The 12,304-nt window shown below is 44.3% G+C and overlaps 1 protein-coding gene across 1 annotated transcript in view; it reads left to right on the top strand.

Moving 5' to 3' along the window:
• Window positions 1–7,287: 7,287 nt before the first annotated feature.
• LOC115122210 (myelin transcription factor 1-like protein) overlaps window positions 7,288–12,304 on the top strand; it is a 118,984-nt gene continuing 113,967 nt past the window's right edge. Inside the window, exon 1 of the mRNA XM_065026958.1 lies at window positions 7,288–7,328. Coding sequence (XP_064883030.1) covers window positions 7,288–7,328 — 41 coding nt within the window. The remainder of the gene's footprint in view (window positions 7,329–12,304) is intronic.

The raw sequence follows: 12,304 nt of genomic DNA, 5'->3' as shown, positions 1-12,304 counted from the left end.
CCAGTGTGCGCTCATAGCCCAGAGCGCTGTATGCCAGCCCCCCGCAAGTGCCATGCGAGAGTGGGCATCCAGCCAGGGCGGATTTTGCCAGCTCAGCATGTTTGGTCTCCGGTGCGACGTTTCGGCCCAGGGTATCCTGTGCCGGCTCTGCGTACAACGAGGGTGCCCAGTCCAGGGTCCGCTACGAGGGTGCCCATTCCGGGGCCTGCTACGAGGTTGCCCAGTCCGGGGCCCGCCACGAGGTTGCCCAGTCCGGGGCCTGCTACGAGGGTGCCCATTCCGGGGCCCGCTACGAGGTTGCCCAGTCCGGGGCCCGCTACGAGGTTGTCCAGTCCGGGGCCCGCTACGAGGGTGCCCAGTCCGGGGCCCGCTACAAGGGTCCCAAGCCAGAGGTGGAGCGGGGTCTACGTCCCTCACCAGAGCCGCCACCGCGGAGAAATGCCCACCCAGACCCTCCTCTATAGGTTCTGGTTTTGCAGCCGTAGTCAATCCGCATGATTGAGTTGGAGGCGTGCATGGCCACACAGTCGTGGGTGAACAGGGAGTACAGGAGAGGGCTCAGAACGCACCCTTGTGGGGCCCCAGTGTTGAGGATCAGCGGGGTGGAGATGTTGTTACCTACCCTCACCACCTGGGGGAGGCCCGTCAGGAAGTCCAGTACCCAGTTACACAGGGCGGGGTCGAGACCCAGGGTCTCGAGCTTGATAACGAGTTTGGAGGGTACTATGGTGTTAAATGCTGAGCTGTAGTCGATGAACAGCATTCTCACATAGGTATTCCTCTTGTCCAGATGTGTTAGGGCAGTGTGCAGTGTGGTTGCGATTGCTTTGTCTGTGGACCTATTGGGGCGGTAAGCAAATTGGAGTGGGTCTAGGGTGTCAGGTAGGGTGGAGGTGATATGGTCCTTGACTAGTCTCTCAAAGCACTTCATGATGACGGAAGTGAGTGCTACGGGGCGGTAGTCGTTTAGTTCAGTTACCTTAGCTTTCTTGGGAAGAGGAACAATGGTGGCCTTCATAAAGCATGTGGGAACAGCAGACTGGGATAAGGATTGATTGAATCTGTCCGTAAACACACCAGCCACCTGGTCTGCGCATGCTCTGAGGACGCGGCTGGGGATGCCGCCTGGGCCTACATCCTTGCGAGGGTAAACACGTTTAAATGTTTTACTCACGTCGTCTGCAGTGAAGGAGAGTCCGCAGGTTTTGGTAGCGGGCCGTGTCAGTGGCACTGTATTGTCCTCAAAGCGAGCAAAGAAGTTGTTTAGTCTGTCTGGGAGCAAGACATCCTGGTCCACGACGGGGCTGGTTTTCTTTTTGTAATCAGTGATTGACTGTAGACCCTGCCACATACCTCTTGTGTCTGAGCCGTTGAATTGCGACTCTACTTTGTCTCTATACTGACGCTTAGCTTGTTTGATTGCCTTGCGGAGGGAATAGCTACACTGTTTGTATTCGGTCATGTTTCCGGTCACCTTGCCCTGATTAAAAGCAATGGTTCGCGCTTTCAGTTTCACGCGAATGCTGCCATCAATCCACTGTTTCTAGTTTGGGAATGTTTTAATAGTTTCTGTGGGTACGACATCGCCGATGCACTTCCTAATAAACCAACTCACCGAATCAGCGTATTCGTCAATGTTGTTGTTTGACGCAATGCGGAACATATCCCAATCCACATCATCGAAGCAATATTGAAGAAATGGAATCAAGGAATGGAATCAGATTGTTCGGACCAGCGTTGAACAGACCTGAGCGCTGGAGCTTCCTGTTTTTACTCTCTGTCTATAGGCAGGAAGCAAAAAAATGGAGTCGTGGTCAGCTTTTCCCGAAAGGAGGGTTGGGGAGGAAGTTAGAATAACAATGATCCAGGGTTTTACCAGCCCTGGTAGCACAATCGATATGCTGCTAAATGCGGTGATTCACGCTTTCAGTTTTGCGTGAATGCCGCCACGAATCCATGGTTCTGGTTAGGGTAGGTTTTAATAGTCACAGTGGGTACAACATCTCCAATGCACTTCTTTATGAACGCACTCACCGAGTCAGAGTATAGGTTGATGTTGTTCTCTGAGCCTGACCGGAACATATTCCAGTCCGTGTGATACATTTTTTTTTTAAGAGTGACTTCCGATTGGTCAGGCCAGTGTTGAATGGTTCTCGTCACTGGTACATGCTCTTTGGGTTTTTGTCTATAAGACGGAAGGAGCAAGATGGCGTCGTGGTCGGATTTGCCGAAGGGAGGGCTGGGGAGGGCTTTGTATGCATCGTGGAAGTTAGAGTAGCAGTGGCCGAGGGTGTTACGCATGCGCGTAGCGCAACCAATATGCTGGAATAATTTAGGTAGACTTGTTCTCAAATTTGCTTTGTTAAGATCCCCAGCTACAATAAATGCACCCTTTTTTTTATTTAACTTTTATTAAACTAGGCAAGTCCAGTTAAGAACAAATTCTTATTAACAACGACGGGCCTACCAAAAGGCAAAAGGCCTCCTGCGGGGACAGAGGCCTGAGATTTAAAAGAAATTCAAAATGCAATATAGATAAAGGACAAAACACACATTACAACAAGAGAGACACAACACTACATAAAGAGAGACTTAAGACAACAACATAACAGCAAAACATGACAACACAGCATGGTAGCAACACAACATGACAACAACATGGTAGCAACACATGGTAGCAGCACAAAAACATGGTGCAAACATTATTGGGTAAAGTCAACAGCACAAAGGAAAAGAGACAACAATACGTCATGTGAAGCAGCCACAACTGTTGGTAAGAGTGTCCATGTTTGAGTCTTTGAACGAAGAGATTCAAATAAAACTGTCTAGTTTGAGTGTTTGTTGGAGCTCGTTCCAGTCGCTAGCTGCAGCAAACTGAAAAGAGGAGCGATCCAGGGATGTCTGTGCTTTGGGGACCTTTAACAGAATGTGACTGGCAGAATCAGTGTTGTATGTGGAGAATGAGGGCTGCAGTAGATATCTCAGATAGGGGGGAGTGAGGCCTAAAACGGAACCCAAACTGGCTGCGCGCGTGCACCATCCTGCGCCATCGTGCATAAATGTATGTTGTCCCCCCACACCAAACTCAATCACAACACACAGGTTAAAATATCAATAACAAACTCTGATCCAATTACATTCATTTGAGGAAAGGTCAAAAAGCATTAAACATTTAAGGAAATTTAGCTAGCTATCTTGCACTTGCTAGATCATTTGCCCTGGGATATAAACATTGAGTTGTTATTTTACTTAAAATGCACAAGGTCCTCTACTCTGACAATTAATCCACACATAAAATGGTCAACCGAATCGTTTCTAGTCATCTCTCCTCCTTCCAGGCTTTTTCTTCTCTGGACTTTATATTGCGATTGCCAACTTTCATAAACTAGGTGCATTACCGCCACCGACCTCGTTCGTCTTTCAGTCACCCACATGTGTATAACCAATGAGGAGATGGCACATGGGTACCTGCTTCTATAAACCAATGAGGAGATGGTAGAGGCAGGACTTGCAGCGCGATCTGCTTCACAAATAGAACTGACTTCTATTTTAGCCCTTGGCAACGCAGACGCTTGTTGGCGTGCGCGAGCAGTGTGGGTGCAATAATTTAACAATATAGATTTCTAAATGTATTTTGCAACGCTCGCGCACGAGACGCGAGCTTTTATAAATAAGCATCGACCAGTGGGTCTTGCAACTTGTATACAGAGATGACAAGTTTACAAAATAGTATAGAGTGCAGTGATGTGTCCTATAAGGAGCATTGGTGGCAAATGTGAACATCTAGCCTCTCGAGAGCACCCTTACCTGCCGATCTATAAATTATGTCTCCGTAATCTAGCATGGGTAGGATGGTCATCTGAATCAAGGTTAGTTTGGCAGCTGGGGTGAAAGAGGAGTGATTACGATAGAGGAAACCAAGTCTAGGTTTTTACTTTAGCCTGTGCTGAGAGTATGAGGTGACTACCTCAAGCTCTAAACCTTCAGAGGTAGTAATAACACCTGTGGGAAGAAGGGCATTCTTCTTACCAAACCACATTACCTTTTTTTGGAGGTGTTCAGAACAAGGTTAAGAGTAGAGAAAGCTTGTTGGACACTAAGAAAGCTTTGTTGCAGAGCATTTAACACAAAATCCGGGGAGGGCCAGCTGAGAATAAGACTGTATCATCTGCATATAAATGGATGAGAGAGCTTCCTACAGCCTGAGCTATGATGTTGATGTAAATTGAGAAGAGCATGGGGCCTAGGATTGAGCCTTGGGGTACTCCCTTGGTGACAGGCAGTGGCTGAGACAGCAGATTTTCTGACTTCATACACTGCAGTCTTGGAGAGAGGTAGTTAGCAAACCAGGCCAAAGACCCTTCAGAGACAGCAATACTCCTTAGCCGGCCCACAAGAATGGAATGGTCTACCGTGTCAAAAGCTTTGGCCAAGTTAATAAAAATAGCAGCACAAGATTGCTTAGAATCAAGGGCAATGGTGACATCATTGAGGACCTTTAAGGTTGCAGTGACACATCCATAATCTGAGCGGAAACCAGATTGCATACCCGAGAGAATATTATAGACATCAAGAAAGCCAGTCTGTTGATTATTGACAAGTTTTTCCAACACTTTTGATAAACAGGGCAAAATAGAAATAGGCCTATAACAGTTAGGATCTCCCCTTTAAATAAAGGACGAACTGTGGCTGCTTCCAAGCAATGGGAACCTCCCCAGAAAGGAGAGACAGGTTAAAAAGGTTGGAGATAGGCTTTGCGATGATAGGGGCAGCAACGTCTAGTAGAAAGGGTAAGGAGCTCCTTTAGCACCTCGGACTCAGCGACTTCCTGCAGGGAGAAACTTTGTAGCGGGGCAGGGGAAAAATAGGGAAAGGCATCAGGGATAGTTGCGTTAGAAGAGGTGGGAGATGGCGACATTTTGGATGGGCAAGGAGGAATGGCTGAGTCAAATAGGAATCCTGACTTAATGAAGTGGTGATTAAAGAGCTTAGCCATGTGGTTCTTGTCAGTAACAACCACATCATAAACATTAAGGGACATGGGCAGCTGTGGGGAGGAGGGTTTATTCTCCAGGTCTTTAACTGTTTTCCAGAACTTCTTGGGGTTAGACGCACAGAGAGAGAACTGCTCCTTAAAGTATGTAACTTTGGCCTTCCAGATAGCCTGAGTGAACTTATTTCTCATTTGCCTGAATGATAGCCAGTCAGCCTGAGTATGCGTGTGCTGAGCCTTTCTCCAAATGCAATTCTTGAGGTGGAGTAACTCTGCAAGATCACGGTCGAACCATGGGCTGAACCTGTTTTTAATTCTCATTTTCTTTATGGGGGCGTGTTTGAAAACAATACCACTGAAAAGCCTCAGGATGTATGGTTTCCAGTTTGCATAGAGTCCAGTGAAGTTCCTTGATGGCCGTCTTGGTGTCTGCTTGAGGGGGAATGTACACAGCTGTGACTATAACTAACGTGCATTCCCCTTCAAGCAGACACCAAGACGATCATCAAGGAACTTCACTGGACTATATGCAAACTGGAAACCATACATTCTGAGGCTGCAGTTATTGTAGCTGGGGATTTTAACAAAGCGAATTTGAGAACAAGTCTACCTAAATTCTTCCAGCGTATTGCCATCCAATGCCAGCGCAAAATCAAATATTTGAAAAGATTGTACAGTAAGGCCAAAGACTGTAATACCAGGAGGGGGAACAGGAGAACGCGTGGCAGGTGGCCTAGTGGCTAAGAGCGTTGGGCCAGTAACTGAAAGGTTGCTGGCCCAACCAAGCTGCCAAGGTGGTAAAAATCTGCCGTTCTTCCCATGGGCAAAGCAGTTAGCCTCGGACGTTGAGCTAATGTGCGCTGATGTGATTAGCATGATGTTGTAAGTAACAAGAACATTTCATGGACATATACATGTCATATATATGCAGAAAGCTTAAATTATTGTTAATCTAACTGCACTGTCCAGTTTATAGTAGCTATTATAGTGAAAAAAGACCATGCTGTTGTTTGAGGAGAGTGCACAACAACAAAACACTTTTATCACGGCAACTGGTTTGATACATTCTCCTCTGAAGGTAAACAATGACCTTACATTCAATAATCGTGCTCTGATTTGTCATCCTGACGGTCCCAGAGATAAAATGTAGCGTAGTTTTGTTTGATAAAATATAATTTTTTATTCAAATGTAGGAGCTGGGTTCTACAGTTTGAACCACTGCTGTGTCCACATGCTGATGCAAGGTGTAAACACAGCTATAGAGAGAGAGAGAGACGCATGGTGGGGGATGAGAGAGACAGAACCCTATGGAGAGAGAGAGAGAGAGAGTGTGTGTGCGTGTGTCTGTGTGTGTGTCTGTGTGTGTGTGTGTGTGTGCCACTGCAGAGATGCTGTTTGTGGAAGTAAATCAGATCCCCGAGGCTCCCCAGTCCTATCGTGCCGCATTTGTCACTGTCACCAGAGAGACGTACCCCCCCCAACTCCCCCTCCACTACCCCCTTCTCTGCCTCAGCACAGACAACAAAGGAGGTTCCCCCTGCACCCCCCCACTCTCCCCTTAATTATTGGTTATGTTTCTCCCCTGTCTCTAGAACATGGGGATAGTCTCAGTCTTACCCAGCACTCATTACCATGCCCAACTCTGTCTGTTCTAATCCCAGCTGGCTGTTGATCACCCGCTGCTCCATTTTCCCCTCCAGACAGACACTTGCATTGTGGCTGAGAGACAGAGGAGTGCCAGACAGACACTTGCATTGTGGCTGAGAGACAGAGGAGTGCCAGACAGACAGCTGCATTGTGGCTGAGAGACAGAGGAGTGCCAGACAGACAGTTGCATTGTGGCTGAGAGACAGAGGAGTGCCAGACAGCCAGTTGCATTGTGGATGAGAGACCGAGGAGAGCCAGACAGACAGTAGGGGAGGCATTGATGCATTTGTGTATTATTTACTTATTTGGATCCCCATTAGCTTTTGCAGAAGCAGCAGCTACACTTCCTGGGTTCCACAAAAAACACAAAACATGACAACTAACAAAACACTGATACACTGATAGACAAGGACAGTCACACACATTAAAATACAACGATATACAAACAATACAGCAAATATATAATGTTTGCTAGAATGTGTCTGTGTGGGTGTGTGTTTGTGTGCCCCCTCACAGTCCCCACCCTTCCATGAGTTTTTTTTGTCCGTTTTTTTACAAGGTAATTTAGCTGTTAATTGGAGATGGAAGGGAGTTCCATGCACTCACGGCTCTGTATAAAACTGCATTGCCGTGAAATTGTTTTGGACATGGGGACTGTGAAGAGACCCCTGGTGGCATGTCTTGTGGGGTACGTATGGATGTCTGAGCTGAATGTTATTTGATTATGCAGATAATCTGGAATTTTCATTACAGTAATATTTATCATAAAACTAGAATAGAAGCAGTTAATCTCTCATCAACCCTCAACCAGGAAATACTAGTGTGCATGTTGCTGATGTTAGTTCTGTATGTGCAGTTAAGGGCTAGGCGTACTGCTCTGTTTTTTTATTTTTTATTTTACCTTTATTTAACTAGGCAAGTCAGTTAAGAACAAATTCTTATTTTCAATGACGGCCTAGGAACAGTGGGTTAACTGCCTGTTCAGGGGCAGAACGACAGATTTGTACCTTGTCAGCTCAGGGGTTTGAACTTGCAACCTTCCGGTTACTAGTCCAACGCTCTGACTACTAGGCTACCCTGCCGTTTTGAGCCAGCCGCAGCTTTGCTAGGTCTTTGTTGCACTTGACCATATTGCCAGACAGTAATCAAGATGGTACAAGACCAGAGCCTGACCGAGTAGTAGATTCTAGTGACTAGTAGATTTTTGTGTCAAAAACACAGAACATTGTTTTATAACAGACATACCCCACCCCAATTTTGGTCAATGTGATTTGCCCATGACAACTGACCATCCGATGTTAATCCTAGAAGTTTAGCTTCCTCAACTTCCTCAATCGTCACACCCTTTATATAAAACTCCAGTTGAGGTTTAGGTCTTAGAGAATGTTTAGAACCAAATAAAATGTTTTTAGTTTTAGATGTGTTTAAGACCAGTTAATTATTAATCACCCATTCTGAAACGGACTGTAACTCCTTATTTAGAATTTCAGTGAGCTCACTGGCTTCGGAATCATCCTCACACATAGTCATTCTAGCTTCATGTAAGACCAGTGGCAAATCAAATAATTTGTAAAAAATTAAATAACATAAAAAATGGGAAGAGTAATGGCCCAAGGCAACTGCCAAACTGTACATATCTGATGTTAGAGAAGCTTCCATTGAAGAACACTCTCTGGGTTCTATTGGATAAATAACTCTCCAACCATGTGATGGCAGGTGATGTAAAGCAGTTACATTTACATTACATTTAAGTCATTTAGCAGACGCTCTTATCCAGAGCGACTTACAAAGCCATAGCAAGTCAGTTTTATCAATAACAATGTATGATCAATAACATCAAAGGCTGCACTGAAATCTAACTATGCAGCTCCAACTATCATTTTATCATCCATTTATTTTAACCAATGATCAGTCAATCTGAGTCCGTGCGGTACAAGTTGAGTGCCATTCTTTATATGCATGCTGAAAGTCAGTAGTTAACAAATAGATCCTCTCCATCAGTTTACTAAGAACAGGCAGAAAACTGATTGGTCGGCTGTTACAGCCAGCAAAGGGTGCTTTACTATTTTTAGGCAGTGGAATGACTTTAGCTTCCTTCTACACCTGTGGACACACACTCCATTAGGCTTCAGTTAAAGATCTAGCACATAGGGGTGGTAATACAGTCTGCTACCGTTCTCTATAGTTTCCCATTCAGGTTGTCTATACCTGGTGGTAATACAGTCTGCTACCGTTCTCTATAGTTTCCCATTCAGGTTGTCTATACCTGGTGGTAATACAGTCTGCTACCGTTCTCTATAGTTTCCCATTCAGGTTGTCTATACCTGGTGGTAATACAGTCTGCTACCGTTCTCTATAGTTTCCCATTCAGGTTGTCTATACCTGGTGGTAATACAGTCTGCTACCGTTCTCTATAGTTTCCCATCCAGGTTGTCTATACCTGGTGGTAATACAGTCTGCTACCGTTCTCTATAGTTTCCCATCCAGGTTGTCTATACCTGGTGGTAATACAGTCTGCTACCGTTCTCTATAGTTTCCCATTCAGGTTGTCTATACCTGGTGGTAATACAGTCTGCTACCGTTCTCTATAGTTTCCCATTCAGGTTGTCTATACCTGGTGGTAATACAGTCTGCTACCGTTCTTTATAGTTTCCCATTCAGGTTGTCTATACCTGGTGGTAATACAGTCTGCTACCGTTCTCTATAGTTTCCCATCCAGGTTGTCTATACCTGGTGGTAATACAGTCTGCTACCGTTCTCTATAGTTTCTCATTCAGGTTGTCTATACCTGGTGGTAATACAGTCTGCTACCGTTCTCTATAGTTTCTCATTCAGGTTGTCTATACCTGGTGGTAATACAGTCTGCTACCGTTCTCTATAGTTTCCCATTCAGGTTGTCTATACCTGGTGGTAATACAGTCTGCTACCGTTCTCTATAGTTTCCCATTCAGGTTGTCTATACCCGGTGGTTCATCATTATTGAGGGATAACATTAGTTTTCTATCTCTTCCACACTAACTTGACCAACATCATCACAACAATCCTTCTATTTCATTATTAGATATTTTATACAAAAATGTGATGGTTCGCTGTTCAATGTTGTCATTTCACTTCTGAGTTTTTCAACTTATTGCTAATAATGATTTGCAATATTGAAATGTTTTGTAATAAATTACCAACAACTTCAATGATTGATGGAGATGAAATGGGTATTCTGCCCATTATATCATTTAAGGTACTCCAAAGTATTTTCCCATTGTGTTGTATGTCATTGATCTTTCTTTGGTAATATAATGTGTTCTGCTTTTTGATAAGTTTAGTCACAACATTCTCAATTTACCAGTGGTGGGCCGTCAGGGCCAGCAAGGCCTTCTCTGCTGGCCTAAACATCATCAGAATATATATATATTTTTAAATATATTTTCCCACAAATATGTATTAAATTATTCCCCAGAGTAAGAGTTCTACTCTTCATTTCATAGCTTTCCTCTTGGTTGCATTGCTTCCAGCCCCAGGTTGAGATTTGGAGGGCTGGTCTTTATGTTAGATCTTTTATCCAATCATATTCAGCCATCATGTGTTGCCAGGGGTCTAAAATCTGCCCTCAGGCCTTCAGAATCAACAGTGCGGGCGCTTGTAGCTTAAAGTGAATGGCGGAGATCTTTGTGGCCTATACTCGGCCTTGTCTCAGGATGGTAAGTTGGTGGTTGAAGATATCCCTCTAGTGGTGTGGGGGCTGTGCTTTGGAAAAGTGGGTGGGGTTATATCCTTCCTGTTTGGCCCTGTCCGGAGGTATCATCGGATGGGGCCACAGTGTCTCTTGACCCCTCCTGTCTCAGCCTCCAGTATTTATGCTGCAGTAGTTTATGTGTCGGGGGGCTAGGGTCAGTTTGTTATATCTGGAGTACTTCTCCTGTCCTATCCGGTGTCCTGTGTGAATTTAAGTATGCTCTCTCTAATTCTCTCTTTCTCTCTTTCTTTCTCTCTCTCGGAGGACCTGAGCCCTAGGACCATGCCTCAGGACTACCTGCCATGATGAGTCCTTGCTGTCCCCAGTCCACCTGGCCGTGCTGCTGCTCCAGTTTCAACTGTTCTGCCTGTAATTATTATTATTTGACCATGCTGGTAATTTATGAACATTTGAACATCTTGGCCATGTTCTGTTATAATCTCCACCCGGCACAGCCAGAAGAGGACTGGCCACCCCTCATAGCCTGGTTCCTCTCTAGGTTTCTTCCTAGGTTTTGGCCTTTCTAGGGAATTTTTCTTAGCCACCGTGCTTCTACACCTGCATTGCTTGCTGTTTGGGGTTTTAGGCTGGGTTTCTGTACAGCCCTTTGAGATATCAGCTGATGTACGAAGGGCTTTATAAATACATTTGATTTGATGAATAATTTTACAAATACTTCCAGTGCTGCATCTGGATTCACTTCCTCATACACATCAGACCAACATGCATTTTTTAAATAAAAAATTAAATAAAATCCTGATGATTTTTTTTTGTATGATCTCTTCTAAATTATACTGAACAAAAATATAAACGTAACATGCAACAATTTCGAAGATTTGACTGAGTTACAGATTATATAAGGAAATCAGTCAATTGAAAAAAAATTCACATGACTGGGAATACAGATATGCATCTGTTGATCACAGATGCCTTTAAAAAAAGATAGGAGACTGGATCATAAAACCAGTCAGAATCTGGTGTGACTTCATACAGCGTGACACATCTCCTTCACATAGAGTTGACCATGCTGTTGATTGTGGCATGTGGAATGTTGTCCCACTCCTCATCAATTGCTGTGCAAAGTTGCTGAATATTGGCGGGAACTGGAACACACTGTCTTATACATTGATCCAGAGCATCCCAAACATGCTCAATGGGTGACATGTCTGGTGAGTATGCAGGCCATGGAAGAACTGGTAGTTTTTCAGAACTTCAAATTTGTGCACATCATTTGAGTGAAATAAGATTTTTGTGCATATGGAACATTTCTGGTGTCTTTTATTTCAGCTCATGAAACATGGGACCAAGACTACATGTTGCATTTATATTTTTGTTCAGTGTACTTTAGACTCCTTGTTATTGCCACAACGTTATGGTCGCCACAGCCTTTGGAAACTGATTTAGCTTAGGAGCAAAACTCTGCAGCATTAGTTAAGATATGATCAATACAAGTGAATGTCACAGATCCAAAACTATTGGTATGACGGTAATTGGTTGATTAATATCCTGGGTCATGTTACAGGCATTGGTCACAGTTAGAAGATTTTTCTTGAAAGGACAGCTAGTTTGCTAACCAGTATTTGTTCAGGTCACCTAGAAAATAGACCTCTCTGTTAACATCACACACATCATCAAGCATTGCACACATATATCCAAATACTGCCTGTTAGCACTTGGTGGCCTATAGCAGCACCCATAAAGAACTGGGTTTATATGAGGCAGGTGTACTTTCAATCACAACACTTCAACAACATTTTACAGGAATATGGCTCTGAACATATACAGCAACACCTCTCCCATAGGCTTTCCTGTCTCTTCTGTAGATGTTATATTCCTGTATTGCTACTGCTGTATCATCAAAGAAATTATCTAAGCTCGTTTCAGATATGGCCAGTATATGAATGTTTTCTAATGTTAGCTAGTTATTGATTTCA

This window comes from Oncorhynchus nerka, linkage group LG13 (genome assembly GCF_034236695.1).
Source record: "Oncorhynchus nerka isolate Pitt River linkage group LG13, Oner_Uvic_2.0, whole genome shotgun sequence".
In the NCBI taxonomy this organism is placed as follows: Eukaryota; Metazoa; Chordata; class Actinopteri; order Salmoniformes; family Salmonidae; genus Oncorhynchus; species Oncorhynchus nerka.
This window is presented reverse-complemented; position numbering and strand designations above follow the sequence as displayed.